General features: G+C 36.9%; 1 protein-coding gene across 1 annotated transcript; it reads left to right on the forward strand.

Moving 5' to 3' along the window:
* Window positions 1-1,425: 1,425 nt before the first annotated feature.
* LOC150077993 (uncharacterized) lies at window positions 1,426-24,938 on the forward strand. The gene is made up of 6 exons (XM_090384424.1): window positions 1,426-1,537; window positions 1,713-1,841; window positions 2,926-3,119; window positions 6,033-6,127; window positions 21,612-21,697; window positions 24,874-24,938. The coding sequence occupies exons 1-6, from the start codon at window positions 1,474-1,476 to the stop codon at window positions 24,936-24,938; spliced, it is 633 nt and encodes a 210-aa protein (XP_090240550.1). The 5' UTR covers window positions 1,426-1,473.
* Window positions 24,939-26,704: the final 1,766 nt, after the last annotated feature.

Below are 26,704 nucleotides of genomic sequence, written 5' to 3' on the forward strand. Positions count from 1 at the left end.
ACCTACCCAGCTATTAGAGAGGTGATCATAATATTTTGACTGTAGATTGTATGTTCCTAGTGTTTATCTCAGTGTACCCGTTTTTGATAGATATATATTAAAGGGGGAGTTATAGAAAATTTAGGTAAGTTAGAAGAATCTTTGTTCTTATTTAAACACTGGAATGTAAATAAATCTACTGACAAGACAGTTGGTACGATGGTTACCCACGTGAAAATGGACCATTATGTGTTATCTTCGATATAAAAAGTAGACTATATTTTTATCACATGCAAGTAATTAAGTTTTTGAGAGCAGCTATATCATGTTTGCGGTTACAAATATCAGTCGAAGAAATCTTTCAGACTGCATTAAGCGAAATAAATTTAATAGAAATTCGATTCAGATGTTTATTTCAGTCGAATGAATTTCTTAACTAAAGAAATTTTTCTTATCTTATTTCTTATATCAGAGGATAAAACAAACGCCTATTATATTAAAAGTGAGTGGCAAAATATTTCATGATTTACCATCCTTCTTTTTACTGATTTCAGCGTGCAGTCCGTCAATTTTACTTCTATTAAAAAATTAGTCTTTCTTTATAAAATTCAATTATTTTTCGAAAAATAGACGAATATTGAGTCGAATTTAATTAAATTTCAATTTGAATATAGTCGGAAAGATTACTTTGACTAATATTTTTAGTTAGGAGGATGACAGAGGTACGGTACCTCCTCAACCGGTTCATCTTCGAAATGAAAGCTTAGTCTATTTTCAGTCTGGAAGATAAAATATACAATAACCAGCAAGGAGGGAGCTCTAATCTCCTTGCTGCTTTGAAATTCAAAGGTGAAAAATAGACCGCAGGAACTGTGCAATGACCACCACCTGCAAGGACGATGAGGAAAAAATAGATAAGGAGGCGAAAATACTTTATTTAAAAATGAGACAGTTTTGTTTTCACAGCAAATAAAACACAGAAATAAATTCAACAAAATAAAATAATGCTTCTAGACATATTAACATAATACTGAAAATCGTATATATTATTATTAATGCTTCATTTATCTTATTACTTTGTATGCAGTGTTACTGTTGTATACTGTTGTTTCAGATGTGCACCATCGACAGAAAAATACATAAATAGAATGCTTTTTTTCATAATTTATTACACCCGAATTAATAATATAAGAATTGTCAATTGCAATAACCAATTGTCAAGGATATTGCTTATTGCACCAGCGCAATAAGCAATATCCTTGCTGCTAATATATATGAATATGAGAGAGTGAGTCAGGAGACGATCTCATGAATAGGCAATTCGTACGCATGTAAATCAAACAGCACAGCGAGTGTGGTGGAAAAGATTCATTGGCTGCTGTATCATTCTCATTGCTTTAAAAACAGGCTGAAATCTAGTAAAACAAAGTCCGGGTAGCTCTTGAGAATCGTTGTTTATCTCTCTCTGGATCGAAGTTATTTCAACCATCAAACATGAAGGTACTCATTGGCTTAACTATTCTGACGGGATTCTTTGCTCTGATCTATCAATGCGCAGGTAACCATTTGGAGTTTAGTGCCGTTTCTTCTTTCATATTATTTATTATTAAGCTGAGTACCGTGTTTTCACGTTTAAATGTGAATTCCTTTTTATGAATTAATTGTCCTTTGTCATAATATCAGCCACAATGTTCATTGTTACTAATTTACGTATTTTTTTTTTTTTATATTAGCTAGTGAACCAGATTTCATTGTTTCATCATGTTCGCATCCACCTTGCCCCACGAATCCAAAGTGCGACCCTACTTTTCCTCAATGCGAAGTGAAACCCGGAGAAGTGCACTGCATCCATGTTGTTGGAAGTAAGAAATTTGTTTTTTTATCCATAAAGAAAATTTAAGGATGAATCTTTTTGTTAATTTCTTTCTTACTCTATCTATACTTCGTGGCAGAATCGTGAGTCAAAGTAAGCTTCTATGGTTAGCTGGATCGTGTCGCTATACAAGACAATATACTTAGAAGAGTTTTGTATCTGCTGAGACGATTTGGAATAAACAGTACCATATAAATAAATATTTGATCAGGTAAAACCTTATCTACAACAAATCATACCAAACGTTTTGGATACAGCATGAGTAAAAATTATACAAATGATCGATGCATAATAAGCTTCTTAGCATTTTAAGAATGGCAACGTGTTCAAAGTTTCACTAAAGGTACTAAATTATGCCATCAGGCGAAGCAAATTATCAACAACGTTTATTTAAAATTTAGTATCGATAATCCCACTGACTGTACTATCAGAACAGTGCCAGTGGGATTATTAACATACTCAAGGCGTACAAGCGACTTAACTGGTTTTTCAGCTAAGACTCTGTTGAGAATTAAAGCTGAAGTGATGTCCACTGGTCAACTGGCTTCGCCTCATCGAAAGCCACTGCCAGCTTTATAGTTAAGCATTCGCGCTTTCAGAGTCACCACAGTTTTACTTTGTCAGCTTTCGTTTTAAATGCATCAGTTTTATAGAAGGAACAAAATTCCTAATGCGCTCAAACTGTTGAAGGAAGCAAATGATGAGGACCAACTACCGAATTTCAAAATTGGAACAAAATAAATAAATAAAATAGACTCATCATTATGCCCCATCACTTCGGAAGACCACAAGGCCAATAATGGTCAGGGAATCCCTGCATTTCGAACATTAGACAAACCATACATCGCCGAACCGATAGACTCGAAAACGCAATGGATCTAATAAATGGTGACCTTTTTGCAGAATACAATCGTTCGGTTTGCAAAATATCTAGAGCAACAATTTTTATTTATTTATTTTTTGTTTTGAATATGTCAGTTAACAATTTATTATTTCCCGATTTAAATCTAAAACTTTTCAGAAATATTTTATTGATGTAAATTGAAATATGAGCCATTTTCTTTCTTTTCCAGTCGTGGGCAGACTACTTGGAATTATAGGAAGTATCTTAGGGACTGTGCAAGCATGTCCTAAAAGTGGTGGTCCATGCACCGATTGCGAAGTAAAAAACATTACATGCAATGGAAAAGAGTGTGAAGGATTAGAACTAGCTCTCAACCTAGAATTAGACATTTATATATGTTACTACCTCCCTCCTGGACTTCAGGTAAATAGTAGAATCCTTAGAGGAACTCTTGGTGCGCTTTGTTTTTATTTCATATTATACATTTGTGGGTAAAACTTAAATTATTGTTGAATTCGCGCGATTACATTTAAAGAGATTTGAAATTATGCGCATTTGTCATGTGAGTAATGCAAATGAACGAGCATATGCACTTAATGTATAACATGCAAAGTTAATGTCTAAAGTGACATTTGTGGTCACTGTTCTCTACTATAAGGGAATACCATCGGCCGATCGCTCTTTTCTAGATTGGAACTCTGTTCGCTTTAAGGAACACGAAATATTCTAGAACCTTACCTCAGCTAGTTATTTCAATATTTTCATTAAGCGCAAAACTGCTTTTACATCTATAAAAATAACATTTCTCACTCGAATTGAGTGCAATCAGTAAAGACTTTCTTCCGCACGAATGGAAGAAAATGTACAGAAGACCATTTTTCTGACTTTAGTCCAATTACAAAGTACCTCTTTGTACTTGATAATGCACGGTACGAAACGTTTGGTGAGGGAATATTTTCTAGTGTAAGGGGGACTTATTTAATTACATTTCTGAATCGAACCTCATTTTGTTCTATCTGTCAAAAGCCTTCTCTTCGTCAAGTCATTAATGTTTTTTTTTTATTTTTTAATCATTTCTGTCAGTTTATTTCTAAGTGTTTTATAATTGTGTTAATATTAGGCAGTATAAGAATTGTCCATCATTAATTGTTTAAAACCGCAGACTATTTGAGTATCACATTATCTGATTCATTAGTAAGTATATTAATATTAAAATCTCCTACAAGTATAGTTTTATAAATCTCTATGTCATCCAATTGCCAAATTGTGTTTTATAATTCTGTTAGGAAATTGTTTACATATTCGATGGTGGATTATATAAAGCACAAATCATGAATATATTATTAGGATCTTTTCCTAATAATTTCACACAGCAGTTTCCACGAGACTGAGTTAAGTGGTATACCTGTACTTTTTTTTTTATTTATAATACTAGGCGGTCCAAGCCAGCTTTTCTGGCATCCCCGACACTAATAAAATGCTGTATAGATATTTGCAGACTTACAGCACTAATTCACGCTCCATTAGAAGATATTGAAGTTCTGTACTTTATGTTCCCACACAAGTATAAGACATTGAAGTGCTGCATTTCATATAAAACGAATTTGGAATCCCTGCTATGGAAAGTAGCTAGTGGGAAATTGCCGTCTGTGCATACAATTTCAATGTAATGTCCAATCTAAGGAAGTAAAGTCTTTTTAATAAATGAAATATTACCCGGAAAGCTGAATTCACACTTTGGAAGTATTCTCCAAAGTAAATTGCAGTCAGACCATGGAAGTATTCTCCAAAGTAAATTGCAGTCAGACCATGGAAGTATTCTCCAAAGTAAATTGCAGTCAGACCATGGAAGTATTCTCACCATTAAATTGTCAGAAGATGAACATAATCTATTGCAAATCTTCATAATCGTTGAAACATGTTTTGTTAGAGGTTGAAGTTTCCAATCGACACATCCAGTACACCGAATTAAGAGACCAATCAGTGATGAAATGCACAATCTGAATCACCTCTCCTCGTCAAGTACTCAGACTTGAAATATCACTCAGGAAAGCACCTGTCCTCGAATACTCCGTCTTGAAAGAGCACTCAGTGATGAAATGTGGGCTCACTATGGATTTTGTCTGGACTATTTGTACTAGTCTTCTTTGAACCATTAGTGATTATTTAGCAGCTGCTAAAGCTCGTGCCAGCAGTATCAGGAAGCGCATCACACAGTCGGCAGCAAAAGGAACCGCCTTGCTGTAATCTAATGATCGACAAATGAAACAGCTAACCTTAGGACATCGTGTTGTAGGAACTGGTGACACCTTAGAATTACAATTTCAGTATGATTTAGCCGGAGGATCAACTCATGCAGCAAGGATCATTCAAGAACATGTTATAGACGTTTTTCACGACATGGTTGAAATTGTTTTCAATATGATGTTGCATGGTTCACGTTTTAAGGAAGAAATAATCACCTACTACTGAAGATCATGTTGGTTTTCACCTCCATAAAGGATACGATAGAAGATGTGAGTTTTACACAAGTGTCACCTGTGGTTAAATCACCTCTTCCGGTTTGAGTGCCGCAGATGACAGAAACATTCTACATGTATCGGTTTGAGTCACGAAAGACTTGAAAGTGCTATATCCTGTACCGCCATAAATCAAAATGACCTGGTTTTTGCCGCATTATAGCCTTAGTTGCTAATGCAACAATAAAACCTAAACCAACCAACCAGCCTTAAAGCATGTTCTATAATAAATTATAATTCCTCCGCCTCTCCTAAACTCTCTCACCATATACACTTTGTCATAACCATGTATGTTATATTGAGAAATTTCATCAAATATTTTATGCTAACCTCTATTAAAACTATACATGAAATATATTCTTTCATTACATATATATATATATATATATATATATATATATATATATTGTAACACGTTAAATCAATTGTTTTCTTGCTGATCTCATATTTAAATTTAACAGAAAGAGCTAATCTTAACCACCAAAAGAGCTTTAATAATAGGATTATTCAAAAATGTAAAGGTGGATTAAAAATCTGTAATTCCTCAAATATATACCTCATGTCTTAGTTTTTGCTTAGTTATACGTTTCAAAATATTAAAATTATACAGAATAAAAGGGCATATTTTATTTTCTGCAGATATTTTGAACTCAAAATTCTTATGCCTCTTGACGAGTAATTCTTCTTTACATAAATCCTTCCATGTTTTAACCATAAATATTTATGGTTAATTCATTTATTAATTGGAGTATATATTTTATTTGATAAAATTCCTTTAATCAAGAGTAATTCGGTTTGTTTTTTTTTTTATCTCCAGGGTGTAGTGGAACTGGCTGTGTGCATCTTCGTTAACATTCTCGAATTGATAAAGATTCCACTTTGTTGCATCAGAATTCTATTATTTTGCATTTGGTAAGTAAGATATTGAATTGCTTTTCGTTTGGCCTGGTGATGGGTATAATTTTTAATGTTCTTATTTTATAAATATCAAAATATTCTCCATATTTAAATATCATAAATGTAGTCAGTTCGTTAGTACCACCAGTACAGAGAGCGTCTATAAATTATTGACTTTATTATGAAGCTCGATTAAAATTTTATTGTAATAAATATGTTGAGAAGCTTTGTTGTAGTTATGAAAAGCCACTCAAGGAGTTTTTTGTTTTGTTTTTTTCCTCGTGCGGTTGGCCACTTTGATCCCAACAAGCATTGCCATAGTACAGCTCATTAAAATGGCGACAGTGCAGGATAGAGCAATGCGCTTGCTGTGGTTGTGATATACCAAACTTCCAGTGACTGTAAAGAGATGTTTTCGATGGGGATTCAAGAACGATCCACCTAAGCAAATTTTTGAAACAGTTTCAAGAAGTCGGCACTGTGCTGCATTAGAAAGGAGCAGGTAGGCTTAGAGCAGCTGCAGAAAAAAGTATCGGAAATTCGAGAAGTGTTTATAAGAAGCCAAACAAAATTTATCCGCCTGGCAATCCAACAGTTGCAAATAACATGAGCAATGTTGCACAGTTTGATTCTAAAGAGATTGAAACTTCACGCTTACAAAGTGCAAATCATCCACGAAATTAAGAATCAGGACGAAACACAACGAATAGAATTCGTTCACGATCTCAACCATATAGACGAAGATGAGCTCTTTCTGACGTTTTCAGTAATGAAGCGACATTCCATCTGTCTGGTAAAGTTAACAGATATTTTGCGCATATGTTCACCTGAAAATCCCCACTCAATTCTTGAGCAGGATTGTGAGAGTCCCAAACTAAACGTGTGGTGCGCACTGACTTTTATCGAGGTGACTGGGCCATTGTTCTTCCACAAAAACCCTGTAACCTAGATATATGTAATTGTATGCTGCACCTTAGCTAGAAGTATGCAGCCATATGTATTCTAACAGCAATAAGGACACCACAGTCATGAAATAAAATCTGAATGATAACAACTGATTTTATAAAATGACCATATCTGATCATTGTATAAAAATTTGCATTCAGCAAGTTGCACTATCATTATAGCATGATTTAACCATTACTAGGCACATGGTTCCCACATCAAATTGCATTTCAAGCTTTTTTTTTTTTTAATTTTATGATTTTCAGAAAAAAAAAATAAAACTAGAAACAACGGTTTCTGGCTGGTATCGTAATTTTATTCATATATATATATATTTTTTTTTTTTTTTGACAAAATTCTCAATTAATATTTTATAGGAACTATTTTTTTATATATTTAGATGTCGAAAAAATAAAATTTGCTTTTTCAAAGCGAATATTTTAAAAACAAATGAACTTGATTGAACAAAAATTACTTTTATTCACAATTACTACGCAATAGATTCATCAAAACACTCTGATAATTATTATAACTATAAAATTCCATGTTAAGACATTATAGCAACTGTACAAATGCAATTAAGGCATCGATAAGTGCAATGCACTTATTAATACAGCAAAACGGCACACAGATTTTTAGGAACGTGCAGCTGTGGTGCTTAATCAAATTATTCATGAACTGAGATTCAAAATTGTTTTATGTTCAATGAAAGTGAATAAAAACTAATTTTGATATTATCAAATCTGAACCTCTCTCTCTATATTTGGAGTATACCTTATATTTATATAATAACGAGGTATGTTAATACAAATTTACATAATATATTTGCATTAACATACCTCTTAAAGAGGTTCTTACTATCTGTGTAATTGTTAAAACGTAGCATAGATCCATCGTCAAATTTAATATTAGATAGAAACTTTCTTTTAATTGTTCTTTTTTTGTGAATGTGCTAAAATAATAAAGGGTGTATTTATTTATTTCCAGATTTCCCTCTGATACTTTGTATTTGATCCAACAGCGAAATGGAGCCAATTTACAGAGCCCTATAAGAGATCAAATACTTTTATATTTGAAGAAGAAAGAAAATAGCACATGCCTTTTTTTTTTTTTTTTTTTGATTTAATGCTAATTTTGTTTTGACCATGAAACCTGTTATTTTAAATCTGTTGCCATTTTCTTTCCACTGTATTTCTAACGACATTTGTAATTTCATTTTGAATTAAAGGCGGTAATAAATATTTCACAAATATGTTTATTTGGTTTATTCCAACATTTTCAGTTTCTGATACGTGTTCTGATCGTCATAAAAGTCTATGCTAATCTTGCATAGACTTTTAAGAAGTTGTTGTGCTAATTTCAATTACCATAACATTATTTTTAAAATCTAATCTTGTCTGAACAGAAGAAATGTGCAGGGCATAAATTGATAAATAATGACGTCCATTTGTTCTTTAAATAATATACGTGGTAAAATGAATATTCTGTATTAAAAGAAATAATAATCAAGGGCTGTCAGATTAGGATACCATTCGATACAGTTTGAATAATAAACTAGAAAGTAAGCTACTTCTAAATCGAAATTTTAGAATACTTTTAGAATTTTCGATGAAACGAGTAAAGATCCCGTAATTAATACAGAGTTTTTATTGAATTTATTTTTATTCAGACAATTACCGATTTGTTGGTTGTTGATGTTGACGTCTAAATCTGAAGTTTGTTTTGTGTCTTTATTTATTCCATAGAGGGTGGTTGTCCTAGAGTATATTATCTTTATTTAGTTATTTCTCGTAATGAGCGGGACGTATCGGGACATCCACTGTCCTTTTACTGAGTGTGCAACCAATGATTGAAATAAGACCTTTTTTTTGGAGTTCAAAAGAGCTGGTAATTCTTAAAAATAGTGCTTCTTTCTGTGGTAGTTCTATTTATAATGCTTAGGCTTTGGAATGTTCGCGTATGTCTCTTTGGGCAAAGAAGAGCGTGCTAGCTCCTCCGGGGATGAATGTTGCTTTGGTTTATTTTCATTTCCTATTTTTTACATTCTGTATTTTAAATTTTATTCTTTATCATTGTTTAGCATACAGATGGTTAGGATCATGGTAGCAAATAGCACCTTACCTTTCCTCTAGCCCTATGAACAGAATTATTTATTTTTCTGTATTAACCTAACACAATATTGCAAGATGTGAACAATGCAATCTGCCAAGCCAACTCTGAAAATCCTTTCTAGTACCGCGGCTTGGCCTAAAACTGAAGAACTAACGAAAACGTTGTCTATTCGAGTCTTTCCAGTTGTTGTGAATGACAAGGGTGGAAGACGCGACTCTGACTTCTTCCTGGAGAAGCGTTTAAAGTCCTTGGGAAGAAGCGACTGGCAGGTGACGGCCGTGGAAGATTCCGCTCAGGCGCTTCCCCACCACTGCCGCCTCAAATCTGGCTCTCCGGGACAACTCCAGCTTTGAAAATTGTTAAAAAATGTTTCTCTTCGCAAAATTGAAAAATAACCTATATAGAATTATTAACTAACTATTTATCAACTTTTTTGTCACCAAAAGGAGAGTTATTTAGTAGAAAGAAGCGCGCTATCGAAGTGCAAGAAAAAATTGGTTTTGTAATTTTAACGCAAAAAGTAAATGATAAATTTCAATCGGAATAGTTTTCCTTTGATAAGCATCAAATAACGCATAGCTAATATAGACATGTATAATATCTTGTATAGGACGGCACCCAAACAAAAGTTCAACTCCGCCTTTGTACACAGTGATGATTACAGAGAGCACTGTAAAAGGCCAGAAATGTGTGTAATAGTATGTTTGTGGATCACCTAGAAAGTTTGCCCAGTATCCGTCTACTCTACACTACGCGCCGACCGTGCTAGCCAGGTGGATAATGTGCCTGCCTGGCAACCCAAAATGTATTTATGTATTTATTTGTTTTGGGCGGCACCTGGAACGTTAGTTCATCTCCGCCTCGTTAACTTATACAACTATACAAGGATTAAATACTGTACAAAAGAAAACCTCAACAGATTGAGGTAAACACAGATAATTTCAAAGTAAACAATGAAAGTAATCTTATGCATATTAACATAAAGAAAAAAAAAAAAAAGTTCAAAGAAAATAATTAGGGATAACAGTACCATTCAACCGACAAAACTTTGCACAAGCCCAGAAGCAGGCACAAACCTTAAAAACAGTTGAGGTTAAATCCAGTAAGTCCTGCAGTCATTGGTAGCAAAGTCACAGTCAATCACCAATAACAAAGTCACGTCCCAGTCAGTTAACAGCCATCCCAGCAAAGGAGCACAGGAATTTTCATCATCAAATTGAGTTGTAGTTGTAGGACACTTGTAGAGTTTCAAAAAAAAAAAAAAAAAAAAAAAACACACACACACACACACAGAGCACAAGTCCAGAGTTGTAGATCTTGTTGAGAAAGTGGACGTCATTGCAGTGAAAGTGAAGAGTCTTGAGCTGAATTTGAAACATTCGCATGTGTAGTCATTGCAGAAAGGATTGCGAGCCTTTTATTGAAGGTTGCCTTAGCAAAATCCTGAAGAGCGCGGTAACTCGTGGCATTTGATACAAAATTAGGTTCCAATCCTGATGAAAAGTTGGGAATTGCATTCTGCAGAATTACTCGAAATTCATCGTATGAGGGACAAGAGTACAACACGTGCTGCCAATCTTCCACACCGCCACAATGGCAGAGTTCCGTAGGAGACAAGCGAAATTTAAACAATTTCTTATTTAATGATCCGTGTCCTGATATCAAATAGGAGGTAAACAAGTCAAGGCTAAACCAGACTGTAGATTTTTTATCCGTAAGAGAGTCAACTTCAGGAAAAAACGTACGCGTTACACTGCCCAGTATTGTGTCATCCCACCTACCCTGCCACAAGTTGATCAACTCTTGCCAAATTCTTTGTCGTTCGGCTTTAACATCGACTTGAGTGTTAATAGAAATACCAAGGATCTGAGTGGGAATCTGACGTTTCAGGCGATAACATAAGCCTCTGAAAATTACGTAGAGATCGAGTGGTAACGTCCCGGCTAAAACCTGTAAAGCAGGTGTTGAAACTGTTCGACAAATCTTCAAAATACAAAGTAATATTGTACGCTGGATTGACATCAATTTTGATTGAAATTGTACAGTCCGCACCCTATGGAACCAAGCGCCAGCAGCATAGGTAACCATAGGGAGAAACACAGAGTTATAATAGATTCTTAAATATCTTCTAGAAAGACCCCACTCAGTTCTAGAAACTCTGACAAGAGCGCCGGTAAAATTTCTGATATTAATTCGCAGATTGGATAAATGAGGGAGAAAGTTTAACTTGCTGTCAATAGTTATTCCCAAAAGTTTAATTTCCGTTATTAGAGGTATTTGTCTGTTGTTTATTTTAACTCTTGGTAGTCGACGAACATCCAATTTAGAGCCAAGGATCATAATTTTTGTCTTGGTAGAACTAATTTTTAACTTATTTTCAACTGTCCATTGTTGAAGATCAGATAGAACTTTCTCAGTGGATATTTCAATAGAAGATCTTGAATTTCCACCAACAAGGACTTTCAAATCATCCGCATATGCCATGATCTTCACGTTGTCAAAAGTTCGGGTAATCCAACCTTGCAGGACAAAGTTCCAGAAAACTGGTCCCAAAATGGAGCCTTGAGGACACCCTCGAAAGACCTGACGCAAAATTTGTCTGTAGTTAGATCTGGTGGTGATAAATCTGTTAGAGAAATAGCTCTTAATTAGAAGATAAAGTTGCTGGGAACATTCGGCATGACGTAAACGTTCGAGGGCACTTTCCCACCAAAGGGAATCAAAAGCACCCTCAAAGTCAATAAAGATAGCAAGAGTATACTTGAAACTGGAGTGTTCAACAGAAGAAATGAAGTCTACAAGGGCGTCCTCACAGGACCTTCCAGGAGTGAATCCGTATTGATTAGGCGCAAAGTCTCGGGTTCGAATCCCGCCTCAGGCTTGGATCATGTAAAATGCAAAAACTTTGGGGGTGTATTATGGTCATAGAAGCTGATGCGCCAACAACTTACAAAATAAAAAAAAAATCTACACTACGGGCAGGTAGGTCACAACTACGCATGTACCATGGCCAACCAACCTCAACAGTCACGCACTGAATGTCCAAAGCGAGTTTGAAATCATTCAAAGGAACCTGCGTGCCACAAGCCGACAACAGTGCGCGCGCGCGCACACACACACACACACACACACACACACACACACACACACACACACACACACACACACACACACACACACACACATTACAAGTCTTTAGCCAGTGCTGCCCAAAGTAGTCCACAAGGAGAAAAGATGTACAGTCAAACAGCAGTAGTAATGTCATCCAAAAACGAGGTCTGAGGCAGGAACAAATTCTAGATATAAATCTGTTCTGTTAATCTGGAGTGGTATCAGAAGTCAGTGGTTGGTGGTATCACTGAGCACAGGAAGGATTTAGTTGTAGAGAGTCTTGATAAAGGATCAGCAAGAAAAGTGCAGCATCTGTTAAAACCTTATCATCTTCTTGAAAACCACGATAATTTTGGATATGACATCATCGGTACGACAGACCAGGCAACAGGCTGAATTAGGATGTGTTTTCAGTTTTCTTTCTTGAACTAACATTGGGGTTGAAAGTCTTCCTACGATTAAAAGCCGCTTTGCAGAAGATTTGAAGGGCCTGGAAATTATTAATAGATATGAGTATTTCCTCACATCCAGGAGACAAGTTTGGAGCTGTTGTCTTAAGAGCCAATCTTAAAATCTTAGGTAATCAATCGTAAATGGAGCATTCAAACACGACTTGAGAAGTCTTCCGGTAGCACATATCAACAGGAGACTATATTACAAAGTCTGAATTGGTAAAGTTCTGCGTTAAGAGAACCATATCCAGCTAGAATGTAGGTTAGTATGATCCTTGAGATAGGTTGTCACACGCATTCTCTCAGATATGCCAGACAAGTTCAACTTGCTACCTGGAAGTCTAAAACGCTGATGGAACTGATATTCGGGTGACATTCAAGTCAAGTGGACCCAATTTCGACGAGGTCCGGACGGTCGTGTCTGCCAAATCCTCTGCTTCCACCTTCACGATGGTGGGACTGTTAGTAATCCTGGGTATAACCTCCATGCACAAGCACACGGTGGGTGACCACCAAGGTGTGAACCAACGTAAGCAGGGGTCGAGGTGTGGCGCCCACACAACATGGAGGAATGCCGCCCCTCTGTGTTACCAGGCAGTACTAGGTGGTAGATGACCCTCATCAACTGGTGTAATACCACCACTTGCTTGTTAGAGGTTTCAAGTAGTGGAACCCATGTTTAGTCTCCAGAACTAAGTTCCGGTCAAAACTTTCCCATGCACGATGTTTGATTGTTTGATGACCTTTGAGGTTATGATGAACAAAGTGGCGAGATCCAATCTTACTTACATTTCGAGGGTACAGCTCTAAAACGGTGTTCGCAGGCCGGCCGCTAGTCAGTACACCGGAACGAACCTATTAGTAACTCTCTAGGAGGCTTCCGGATCAGCTAGCGCATACGCTTGCTACCTCTACTCTGCCAGACAGTGACCGGAGAGAGTACGATTAGTGTGTATGCGGGGAGCATTGTCGATACCACGTTATGTCAAGATATGGGTATATTCTTACCATGTGACGCCATATCCAAAAATTTCATTACTTCATACAGCATGTCCCACCCACTTTTTCTTGCTATTGAATACACCATGAATTGTCAAACTAATAGATTAAACATATTTGGAAAAAAAGATCAAACACTTTCTAATTCATTTCACAAATATACGTGGTCTGAATGCTAATCTCAACAATGTCCATTTCCGCTTTCAGTCTGCCAAACCCCATTTACTTTTCTGACAGAAATTCAGTTATCGGTTGCTTCAACTACTGCTCATCTTAGTTGCCCAAACGAATCATACAGTTATTCGTTGTATGATTCCTTTCACCTCAAAGGTGGTACTTTTACATATGTTCGTTCCGATATTCCCTGTCAGAGACTTAGTAATTTGGAATCTCCTCTTTTCGATGTTCCCTGGCTTAAAATCTCTCTACCTCACTGTGTAAAATTCATGTGTTGTCTCTACCGTTTTCCCAACTCCACTAATCACTTGGAGCTCTTGACTTCCTCTCTTTACAATTTGACTTTCTCCAGTCCAACTTTCCTAACAGAAAAGTAATTTTTCTTGGTGATTTTAATGTTCACAACTCCAGTTGGCTTCCGTTTTCTAGTCACACCGACCCAGCTGGTCGAGATGCTGAGGCTTTTGCAATTACTAATGACCAGGCAGAGACAGTTTATTTACCTACAAGAATACCGGACGATCTTGATCATACAGCAAACATGCTTGATCTTTTTCTCACAAACAACCCTTCTAAATACACAGTCAAAGTTAGAGGTCCTTTAGGCACCTTAGATCACAACATGGTGATTGTCTCTTCTCCAATGGAGCTTTTATCTCATGGCTATTCCCAACCTCGTATTGTTTGGCATTATAAGAATGAAAAGTTGCAAGACCTGAGAGATTTCTTTTCTTCTTTTTCTTGGTCGGATTACTGTTTCAAAACTTCTTATGTCAACATTTGCTCAGATCGTGTCAGTGAACTTATTCTTGCAGGAATGGAATCCATTATCCCACACTCCACTTTAAAATCTCGTCCTTTATCTAAACCTTGGTTTTCCAATAAATGCGCTAAGGCTGTTGTTCAAGAGAACAAAGTTGCATATCGTAATTGGCTTGTTTTAATTCTTCAGCTTCATTTTCTGCCTGCAACAAAGATAGCAACAATTGTAAAGCAGTTATTATTTAGTCCAAACTAGAGGTTGAACAGGCTAAGAGTGGAAAACTTCATTCTTGTTCTAATGGTAGTAGAGCATTCTGGTCTCTTGACAAAGCTATTGGCCGCAACTTTTGCTCATCTCTGCTCCAACCGCAGTCCAAACCCCATGGTTCTGTTTTCACTTCAGCCAAGGATAAAGCTGACCTGCTAGAATACCATTTTCTTCTAACTCATGTATTAATGATCATGCTAAAACACCTTCCACCATTCCCAACACGCTCCGTTCAATGCCTCCTGTGGTCTTCCGTCAAAAGGATGTCTGAAGGATTTTGATGAATCTTGATGCTAAGAAAGCTCCAGGTCCCGATGGTATTTGTTCTCAAAACCTGTGCTCCTGAACTTACTACTGTTCTTTGTCGCCTTTTTTCACTTTCTTATTTCAAAGGTGTTTTTCCTTCTTCCTGGAAATTTGCTCATATCCAGCCAGTTTCTAAAAAAGGTGACAAATCCCGCCCCAAATTCAATTATTGTCTGATTACAATTACTGTACTTCTATTCTTTCTAAAGTAATGGAGAAATCAATTAACCGCCAACTCTTAAACTACCTAGAAACCTTCCGTCTTATCAACGATCGCCAGTATGGATTCCGTCAGTGTCGATCCACTAGTAATATTCTGGCTTATGTTACCCATTTATGAACTAATTTAATGGAAAAGTTCGAAGCACAAGCATTGGCTCTAAACGTCTCAAAGTGTTCGATCGTGTTTGTCATAAAGGTCTTCTAAACAAGCTTCCATCGTATGGTTTGCCAACTGTTTTTTGTAATTGGTTATCCAGTTTTCTCTCTGATCGCTCACTGAGGTGATGGTAGATGGTTCTCTGTCTTCTAACTTCTTTACTAATGCCGGTGTCCCCCAAGTTTCAGTTCTTTCCTCCACTCTTTTCCTCTTGTATATTAATGACCTTCTTCTATTGACTGGAAATCCTATCCATAGTTTTGCCGACGATAGCACATTGCATTCCACTTTCCATTTTAAGAAATCTTGCCCTGCTCAATCAGCTTCAAATTGTTGAAAATCTGCTTCAAATTATTTAAATGCCGTTCTTCAGGTAATTCTCCAGTGGGGCAAAGACAACTTAGTTGATTTCAACCCTTCTAAAACTCAGTCTTGGCTTATATCTCGCAAAAAGGATTTTTCTGCTCCTATGCTTGTCTTTGGCGACAATGATTTCTAGGCAAAATGATATATCTCTTTTGGGGACTACCCTGACTTCTAATCTCTCTTGGCACAAGCACATTACAAATATTGCTTCCTCTGCATCTAAAAACTTGGTTTTCTCTTTCGCTCTCGGCGTTACATTTCTTCCAAACAGCTGCTCACTCTGTATAAATCGCAATCCGCCCTGCCATGGAATATTGTTTCCACATCTGGGGTGGTCCCCTCCCCCAAAACCTCTCTCAAGCTTCTTAATTCCATTCAGAAGAGGGAAATTAGGTTAATTAATGATTCATCTGTAACAGAGTCTCTCCACTCGCTGTCTCATTGACGTACCGTTTGGCGCATTATAGCCTTAGATGCTAATGCGCCATAAAACTCTAAAACAAACAAACGTACTGTTTCTGCTGCATGCTTCTTCTTCAGATACTTCCATGGGCACGGTTCTTCTGAATTGGCTTCTATAATTCCCGCTTTCTCTTTCAAAACAGTCCGAACACGTGCCGCCATCAGCCAACATCCATTTACTGTCCAACCTCAAACCCACAGAACCAACTTTTCATCTTCCTTATTTATTCATTCACCGTTTTCTGGAACAACCTTCCTTCATACATATTTCCTGAAAATTACAGTCTATAGAAGTTCAAGTCGAATATCAACAAATATATTTTTCTCAACCTCCAACTCAAGCATGGTACTAAGTACTATAAGTTCTAAAACCTCTCATGTTTGGCTTTACATAAATAAAAAAAGGAGGTAAATAGTGAGGATGAAAACCATTTTTTGGTGGATGATGAAAGTACTGTAGTTATGTCAGGAGCGAATTTTTTTTGTAATGGCTCATTTTAGGTAGAAGTCCATCTATTTTGGCAGGTGTTGATCAACAAATTTCAGCATTGGATTCGTTCAGTTTGGGATCACTCTGAGGGTTAACAACGATTCCCTGAATTTCCGTAGAAATGCCTCTGTGGATCTAAAACCAAACCCTCTAAACACAACAAGCAGGTCAAGTGGTATATTGCCTGCAATTACAGTTTTATGTGCAGTACATCTAAACCATAGACTGGCAGCGTAGGTTGTAATTGTGATTATGGCAGCATTAGAAAATAGATGTAGTGTTCAGTCCCCAGTCTTGTCTGGTAATTCGGAGCAGCAATGCGGTAAAACTCTTAACTGTGACGGACAGGTGTTGAATATGTGCAGTAAAAGAAAAGCGGTCGTCGATGGTGAGTCCTAAAAATTTGGAGCTTCGGTCAAGTGGAAGTAATTTCTTGTCAAGTTTTATAGTTCAAGGAGTACTTTCTTGGCATAGAGTTCTAAATCAGAACTTGAGTTTCCATTCAACAAAATATAACCTCATCTGCATATGCAAGTTGTGGCACATTTTGAAATTCAATCCTCCTAAGCAGCCAATCATCAAGGACCAGGTTCCAAATTAAGGGACGCGAAATTGATTCTTGGTGGCAACCACAGGAGACAGTTCTGCGAATCTCTCTGATTTTAGTGATGACGGTGACAGTGCAATCAGCAAAATATTTTTCCCGCCAATTTATAAAGCTGAAGATAGCAATGATTGGAACGCATAGCTAATGTGATTTTTAAATTTTTAGCTCGATTAGCGACGGACATAGAGGGGGGCAAGAAAATTACTCACATTTTTCTGTCCGCACCGCCATTTTTAATTTTAAAAATATTTTAAGATTATATTTGAAACCTACTCGTTGAACTCTTTCCAAAGGTGTGTAATACGTTATAGGTTGTCGACAACATTTTGTGTCCTCCCCCCCAATTTCTCAGACAAATTTTTGTCAACAATGATCAATAGGGCGTTATGTTGGCCCACATGATGTACAAATCCGTGCAAAATTTCAAGTCAGTAGGTTGAGTGGTTCCTGCGATACAATGCCGTGACAAACGAACGGACGGACAGACAGACAACCGAGTGACATTACAAGGGTCCTTCGTCAGATTAGGGACCCTAAAGAAACATGAATCGCCCTTTATTCTTAGCAAGATTTATAGTGGGCTAAATCTTATTTAATTAATTGAAAAAATATTATTGTAATGCATATTTTTAAAAGAGAATTGTTGGCAGACAAAACTAGACTATACAAAGAGAGGTTGAGAGATACTGTATGCTGCGCAATCTACAGACTTTATTATGCATGGAGGGTTATATTTCGAAAAAGAAATTTTGCAAGGTATAGCTCCAATTAGTGACATCCTGTAGCGGAAGAAATATGAATTATATTCAGCTCTTGCGTGTTGTGCATAAAGAAATGATTTCTTCTGCCTTGTTATTAGGGAATTAATTGTGTGTTGCATGCGTAGTTTAGTGTTGGTTCTATTGTTTGTGCTTGCTTCTTAGCCGCAGGGGGCCCCCTAATAGTACTCTCCGTTCTAATCAACCTGTAACAAGATGTACAGTATAATCAACTCTTGACCCCTCTCTGTTTGGAAAAACATTTTTTCAATTAAAAAATTAATTTCACAATTTTTAGTGCCAAATAGCGGCATTCTGTTTCAATAAAGACAAAAAATAGAATACAATCAGCATGCATGAATTATACAGCCAATTACTATTGGTGAAATAATTTATTATGGTTTTGAAATGGAATCTCTAGAAATCGAAGCAATGTTTATAGTTGCTCCGAAACATTCTTTCGTCTACACGTGAAAATCTTAGTGAGTAGGTTAAACTTCAACTTACAGCCTGTAAAGTATCAGAAGGTTTTGAAGTTTGTTGATGGATATTTCTCATATCTGGCTCTGAACTTAAAGTCTGGAGAATTGTGCCATTGCCAGAAAGTTCAGCGAGATCTGTTATTTTCAAAGGTGAAAATTATTCATATATTTATTCAAAAATTTTTCATATAATTATTCATATATTTTTATTCGTATTATTACGTATGTTTCACCATAGGCTCAATATGAAAATGTACAATATCTGAGGAACTGTGTACAACGGTGCAAACAGGAATTTGGAATGGACATGCAATAAGTTGGCTATGAAAACAAAAATAACTCAATAAAGAGTTTAGAACTAGTCATTTTTGTCAATAAATAGAGTTATTGCCATATTTAGGAGTGAAGTGTGAATTGAACCACGAGCAATTCAAACAGGTCTGTTACTGCACTACTAAGATTTATCACTCGCACTCCATTTTCCGTGAAGTGTTTAAGAAACAAATGACCCTATTAGATTATTCAAGATGAGTGGATGGAGCTGACCTTGTGAAAGTGCTGCTGGGGAGATAGAATTCCATAATTTCTCTGATGAGATGTTTTTCAGCATAATACAATTCATAAGTACAGAAGAAATATGATTTTTGTAGCTGAACTGAATTTTATTACATCTGGGTGTTTTTCATGTTTATATTCAGCTCTGAGCGGTTTCCTCTGTAATTAATTGTAGCCACCAGTGATTTGAAGATTATCAGTCTTCAGGAACGTTTAATGCATTAAGAAATACTCATATTAATTAATATAATCAGTACACCGCAGTTTTCCTTGGTTCGCGGAGGTTTGACTGGATTGTCGTTGACGGCTGAAGGTGCATCAGTCCTCGTGGATTGAGGCTGCAAGTTTCTGATCACAACTGGAAGGAGTACGGTATTCTTTGTGAGTTATACCCTGTTTTCTTTTGTTGTTGTTTTTGTTGTTATTATTTTTGTTGTATTTAGGTGCGCATCAATAAATTAGGCCAAATTGCAGCATATATAATATATCTGTAAATTGCATGTGTTCTGTGGGAGATTTGCTGATTAAAGGAGGAAAAACTTCCAATTTCGGCTAGAAAAATCATTAGCTTAGCCGTAGATCTGCTAAATCAGCCACCTGGTGAAAAAGACCCATGAATATTACTCTCAGCATCTCGTCAAAGATGAATATTGAACAATAACCCACCCCTTCTTAAGATCAACTTACTTAAAAATAATATCGTATAGTCTGCTGAACGCGAGCCTGTTTCTTACAGTTAATTAAAATATATTGCAATATTTTGGTTTTTGCGAATATTCCTATTGAGTACTAATGGTACAGTTTTGCAAATATACAAATCTCTTTCTCAACGTTCAGAAACTCTCATTTATATGGCATAATCACAACAGCGGATATGCGTCAATGATTTCGTGAGGAATACTAAATTCAATGTGAGGCACCACCAGCGGTTAGAAGATCCAATCATCGTGTATCATCCTTTATAGTATCGCGGCTTCTCTACTCTTCACCAGCTAGGAAAATATCAGAACTTTCATGGAAGATGGAGCCTTTTATTATTGTTTTATTTTATTTTATAACTTGGACTCTAGTTATCAAGTCTTAGACCCTTGTAGATAGTGTGGTTATAACAATCATTCTTCTACACTAGTGAAAATAACTCTTTGTTCGAATCCCAACAGTTACGCAAGGAATTTTATGGGTATTTATCTTATGACAACAAAACCCAAACACCTCAGTATGTGCCTTCTTTCACTAGTGACACAGAGAAAGAGAGAGAGAGACCGTGATTCTCACGTGAATAAGTGAATACCTTTAGTATGTAACAAATGTGCCCACGTATCAGGTATCACACTTCCATTCCGAAAAGGGTGACGAAGAGGGTTTGTTTATAAATTCTTAGCTAGATATTAGACGTGCCGAGAGTGTCTGGTGAGGTTTTATCATTCATTTTCCATGATGTGTTGTTCAAGTGTTTCGGACGTGTCTTCAAGTCGGCGTGAAATTTTATGCTGATTGTGAATAAACTCATGGAGAAGCTTCAGGCTTAAAAGAGAGCCCTTGAAGACCCAAGAGGCAAAACAGAGAGGCAGTCGTAAATAATATTTATTTACGAATGCTTAATAATTAAATAATTAAATAATTATTTGTTTAGTTTTTTTTTTTAAATGTTTGCCTCGCTGCTACTTCTCATCCACACCAGATAAAACCAAAATTAGGAATAAGATATACGTAAAAGATTATTGCGGCTTTAAGGCAAAGCCAACCAGGGTCTTGGAGCATTAAATGAAATCACAACGCCAATCCAAACTGCGGTATTCATGGAAAAGCTTCTCGCTTGAATATTAAGGGTACGCAAATTGTGTCCTAGCAAATACTAGACGCTCATTTTGGAGCAACAGTGACCAATATAGAGTGGGGGGGTCCATGACAAAGAAGTATTGTAACACCGAACATATTGTAACGCTAATAATAACAACAAGGCCAAAACCCCTTACTGCCCAACAGATGGATAATGAAGAACATAGCTATAGGATGATAGTCCTAAATTAAATTCATTTTCATTTAAATTCTTGGAAACTAGCAAACGCTTTTTTATCTAAAAAGATCATTTAGAAGGTTTTTTTATAAAGCATAATTACAATTTAGTATCCACAGTTATAGCTCAGTTTAAAAAAAAAAACAAAAAAACTGTAAAATGCAGTCATATCAAAGCATGTATCGACTAAGAGCTGGAATGTAGTAAATTTTCATACAAATATTACAGTACTATTGAAAATAATATTCCAGTTGGTGGATCCGCTCTGATATTTCCAACAGTATTGGCGCTGCACACATGTATACATCTGTGCACGGTGCCATCGCTGATATTTCAAGTAAGAACTATAAATAAATCAATCTTTATTTGCTTTACCATACTAATCCTGCACTATAAAGCCTTCTTCACCCCGGCGATTACGTACGCTTCCCCCGTGAAGGTCTATAGAGCCACAACAGTGGATCAAAATGATCTTGGACACCATACAACGCTGAATTCTCCTGGTCATCACCCGATTAATCACGGATTTACCGTTCGGCCAAAGATTTGGACTTGAAGAACTAAAGATACTGGATCATCAAATGACTTTATATGAAATTCTGTGCGGATTTAATGAATTTATGGAGTTTTGAATTCTTATATATGATAGCGTTGTGCTTGTATGTAGCTCCTATGCTTAGAGTCAATGTGGCTGCCTTCACGATCGCCAATATGGCTGCCAACCCCGTCGGATACATTGTTCACCGCTCCGCGATTTCAGTTAATAACATGTGAATTAAGTGTGCTTCCTCTCAGGCAAAGTACATCAATGAATTTTTAAACTGCGGTATATTCTCTAGGCGAGAAACTTTTGTGTTTGTCTGGGCTTATTAGTTAAATACAAACTTTTTTATCTGTTCCCTTTGTTTGCCACAGTGTCACCAAATAGAGAGTGCGCCCAATTATTTCCGGCCGCCGGGCTTGGATCCAGCAGCTCTTGACTGGGGAGGTGATCCAAAACAGTGTAATTTTGGGAAAAGACTCTGCTCCAGCAATTTCCAAAGATTCAGTGTGGATATAACGAAGAAAACATGACTTTTGTGTTCCTCCCCCCCTCGTCCATAAACATTCTATGAAGGAAGGCGAACTCCACAAATACTGCTCCTACGGGAGAAACAAATATCTTCGTGCTCACGCCCCTGAAAACCTAAAGGAGAAAGTTTTTCTGACCCTCTAGGAGTGTTTTTGTGAATAGCTGTTTGCCCCCCCCCATCTGTTTGTGGGAGACAGACAAAATCTTCTTTAGTGCACAGAAATTCACCAAATTGGGCTACGAACTTGTAACGGGTGTCTTCCTGCACCAAAACTCAAGTCCTACTGAATCAACATCGCACCGACTCGGAAATCCGAACCTACTTCGATTATCCGAAATTATCTCAACATGGAGGGGAAAAAAACCAATAAAACCGAAACCGCGTCGCAGCATACCAACAAGGATGACATTACAGTCATCGAGCATGGCGGAGGGCCGATGGACCCCCGCGCCGGAGCCCCCTGAACAGAATCAGTTCTTGGTTGCTGTGAGGACACAGCAACCAAGGAACCTACCACTAAACGCAAGACCCTCTTCTCAACCCCCACACCTAGTTATCGTAAGACCGACCTCCAAGATGAAACTCACACCAGCGAAGAGGTAAAGAGCATATAGTAAACAATGTTACCGAAGACTTAAGATCGGCAAAAATCAAATCGAACCGCAAATCCGAAATGTGGGTGTTATCATTGAAACCCAGACAAAGGAGGATGCAAACCTGATACTAAACAATCAAAGAATCCACATACTTGGCTTAGAGGCCCTACCACCGAAACGAAAGGGACCCGGTGTAATTATATGCGACTTGGATAAGGACATAACCCCGACTGAGATCCAAACATGGCTGTACATAATAAACCTAAAGCAAGACCATACAGGGAAGGAACCATCAACCATCGTTACTCCGAGATTTCAGACTAAAGCTAGAGCAGGAAACGCCACCAACTGGGTGGAAAAGCTCTCACCAGCGGCCTGGAAGACTATATGCCAGCAAAACAGAGTCTTTATCAACTGGGGCAGCCACCGTTTCAGGGAGTACGTGCCCGTCACAAAATGCTTTTGTTGTTGTAAATTCGAGCATACTACCCACACCTCTGCCCAGACTCAGCCCACCTGCGACCATTGTATGGAGCGGGGCCACGAGCTTAAAAACTGTCCAAATAAGGACAAAGACTCTATATGTGCTAATTGCAAGTCGATAAAAATGGATTGCAAACACCCGATAAGGGACCCCAACTGCCCCTCATACATCAAAGCCAAGAGCATGCACCAAACTAGAACTGATTATGGCGACTGCAACTAAGAAATTCAACACCACAGAGATGAAAATATTCCAGCATAACGCACAGAGGGTCAGGGTCGTGGGTAACCAGCTACGCCTTAAGGCCGACCAAGGGAGAGCCTGATATCTTGCTACTTCAGGAACCATATGCACATTCCAAACAAGTAAGGGGCTACCCACTTGCATATAAATTAATCCGATACTTCTAAAAGTGCTCTAAAATAATTAATAATTAAAGCATTGGTTGAATGGCATCTTAATCTAAGACCATTTGCACATTGTTTCTTTTAATACGGAATATTCATTTTACATCGCAAATTATTGAAATGAAAAGCAGAGCAGTCATTTATCCAGTTATGCTTTTTTTCTGTTCACGCATTATTTTGTGCTAATTAAAATTATTACAACGTTATCTTCAATGCCTGTGCTAATCTTGCTTAGACTTTTATGATGATCAGAAAACGTACTAGAAACTGAAAATGTTGAAAGTAAATCAAATAAAAATAGTTTTTAAATATTTATTGTTCTCTTTTTCATTCAAAATGAAATTTCAAATGCCGTTAGGAATACAATGTAAAGAAAGTGATAATTTATTAAAATATAAGGTTGTGTGGTTACAACAAAATCATCAGTAAGTCTTAAAGTGCTATGTGCTGTTTTCTTCCTTCTTGAAATATAAATGCCTTTGATCTCACATAGTGCTGTGTATACTGGCTCTATACATCGCTGTTGACTCAACTAAAAAGTATCATTGGGAAATCTGTGAATAAATAAATACACGTGTTATTATATCACTAAATTCACAAAAATAAATTTTCTACCTTATAATATATAACATAGTTGAACGAGGGAGCTACGATACGTATATTCTCAAACTTCATCTTCAATCAAACCCGGTTTTAAATCTCTTTTCATCAAATATTTGATTATGTATTGCTGCTTCACCTTCTTACTCTTCGGTGTGTGGTATGTGTTCTCCGATAAATAATTACCAAAATTATTTTATTGGTACTATTACTGTATTATTTCATAAAACTCCAAAGAACGAAACGTATTAGAAACTATAGTATGTAGTACAGTGCGTGTGTTCAAAGTCGAAAAAGCGAAATAAGATATTTGTTCACATTAAACTATAAATTCTGTAAATTTTAATTTTTAGGAAATACGTGTGAAGGCAGCTTGTTCCAAAAAATGAAAGTTGACGGAATGAATGAGGAAGAATAACAAGTTAGTTCTGTAAGTTTGAAGTCGGGCAGTAAAAGGGTGCTGAATGGTTGCGGCACGTGTTTCGTTTGTATTGGATAAAAAGAGGCAGAATAATAAAACCAATTCAGAAGAACAGTGAATATGGGACTATTTATAGAATTCAAAAAAAACGTTTATTAAGTAGTAAGTAGAAGTTTAGAAGAAAAGTAACATCGAGAATGAAAGAGAAAACCCATTTTTTTATACGGAGTGGAAGCAATTTTTGTGATGTTCTTATGCCAAGAGAGAAGGAGTCAGGGTAATCCCTAATAGGGACATGTCATCTTATCTAGAAAGCTGAGTGTCATGGAAAACAAGTATAGGAGTAGAAGGATCCTTTTTTTTTTCGAGATATAAGATAGGACTGAGTTTTGGAAGGATTGAAATTAACTATATTATCATTTCCCCACTGGACTATACCTGAAATTCATCATTTAAGGAATTAGTAGACGGCCTCCGTAGCCGAGTGGGCAGGAGCGGAAGTTCAGTAGCACACGCTCTTTGAATAGACCGGGGTTCAAGCCCCTGACTGCTAAATACGTTCGATCTGCCAACCCGCACTGGACCAGAGTGGCAGATTATAGTCCATTTCCCTCAGCATGAATTGTTGAGGAGGCTTCCATCCTGCAGTTTTAGTCGAGAAATTGAAGCTGGTTGAGCAGGGCAAGGTTTCTTAAACCTGAAGGTCAGATGCAATGTGCTAACATCAGAAAAGGTATAGATACGTCGTTTTCAAGTCAAAGGAAAAAGGTTATTAATATACAGAAGGAAAAGAGCCAGAGAGAAAAATTGAATCGTGAGAACACCAGCATTAGTAATGAAATTAAAAGACAGTGAGTCGTCTGCTATCAACCGCAGTAAGCAATTGGAGAAAAAACAAGATACAAAAAATTGGTAAACCATAAGATGGTAATTTGTTTAAAAGATCTTAATACCAAACAAGTTCAAAGGTACTTGAAATATCAAGAGCAACTCCTTGAGTTTCACCAAACGTTTCCGTTGAATTTGTCCACAGGTGGGTAACATAAGCCATTATATCACCACTGTATCGACACTGAGGGAATCCATATTGGAGATCATTGATCAGACCGAAGGTTTCTAAATAGTTTAGGAGTTAGCGGTTGATGGATTTCGCCATTGTTTAAAAAGAGAGAAAGTAAGCTCAATGGGACGAAAATTGGTTCTGTAGAATATTTTATCCTTTTTTGGAAACTGTTTGGGCATGAGTAGATTCCCAAGTAGAAGAAGGTCACGTGTGAAATAAGAAAGTGTAAAAAGACAGAATAGGAGTAAGCTCGGGACACAAGTTTTGCGAACAAGGGGAGAAGCACCATCAGGACCTGGTGCTTTTTTGACACCAAATTTGTTCGAAATCTTTCTGATATCTTTCCAATGGAAGACCACGGGAGGCATTGAATTGAGAGTACTGGGGGTAATAGCAGGTGATTTATAAGGATCATCAATATGAGATTTAAAAAAAAAAAGTAGGATGCTAGGAGATTGGCTTTATCTTTAGCTGAAATAGAAATAGAACCATTAGGTTTTAACACAGTTGGGAGACAAAATGGGTAAAAGTTGCGGCTAATAGCTCTGGAAGTTGGCCACAATGCTGGACTACAGTTTGAACAAGAAGAAAGTTTTCTGCTCTTATCCTGTTCAAAATCTACTTTAGACTGATTGGTAACTGCATTAGAATAATTGCGAGCATTGGAGTAGCAGAAAATGAGTGCAGTGATCTGAATACA

This window comes from Mastigoproctus giganteus, chromosome 11 (genome assembly GCF_048544385.1).
Source record: "Mastigoproctus giganteus isolate SK-2022 chromosome 11, ASM4854438v1, whole genome shotgun sequence".
Lineage (NCBI taxonomy): Eukaryota > Metazoa > Arthropoda > Arachnida > Uropygi > Thelyphonidae > Mastigoproctus > Mastigoproctus giganteus.

Bases quoted from the DNA above. Each gene is read 5' to 3' on its own strand.
- LOC150077993 (XM_090384424.1), top strand. From the start codon at position 1,474: ATGAAGGTACTCATTGGCTTAACTATTCTGACGGGATTCTTTGCTCTG. The intron at 1,538-1,712 runs GTAACCATTTGG...TTTTTATATTAG, and splicing joins TCTGATCTATCAATGCGCAG to CTAGTGAACCAGATTTCATT. The intron at 1,842-2,925 runs GTAAGAAATTTG...TTTCTTTTCCAG, and splicing joins CTGCATCCATGTTGTTGGAA to TCGTGGGCAGACTACTTGGA.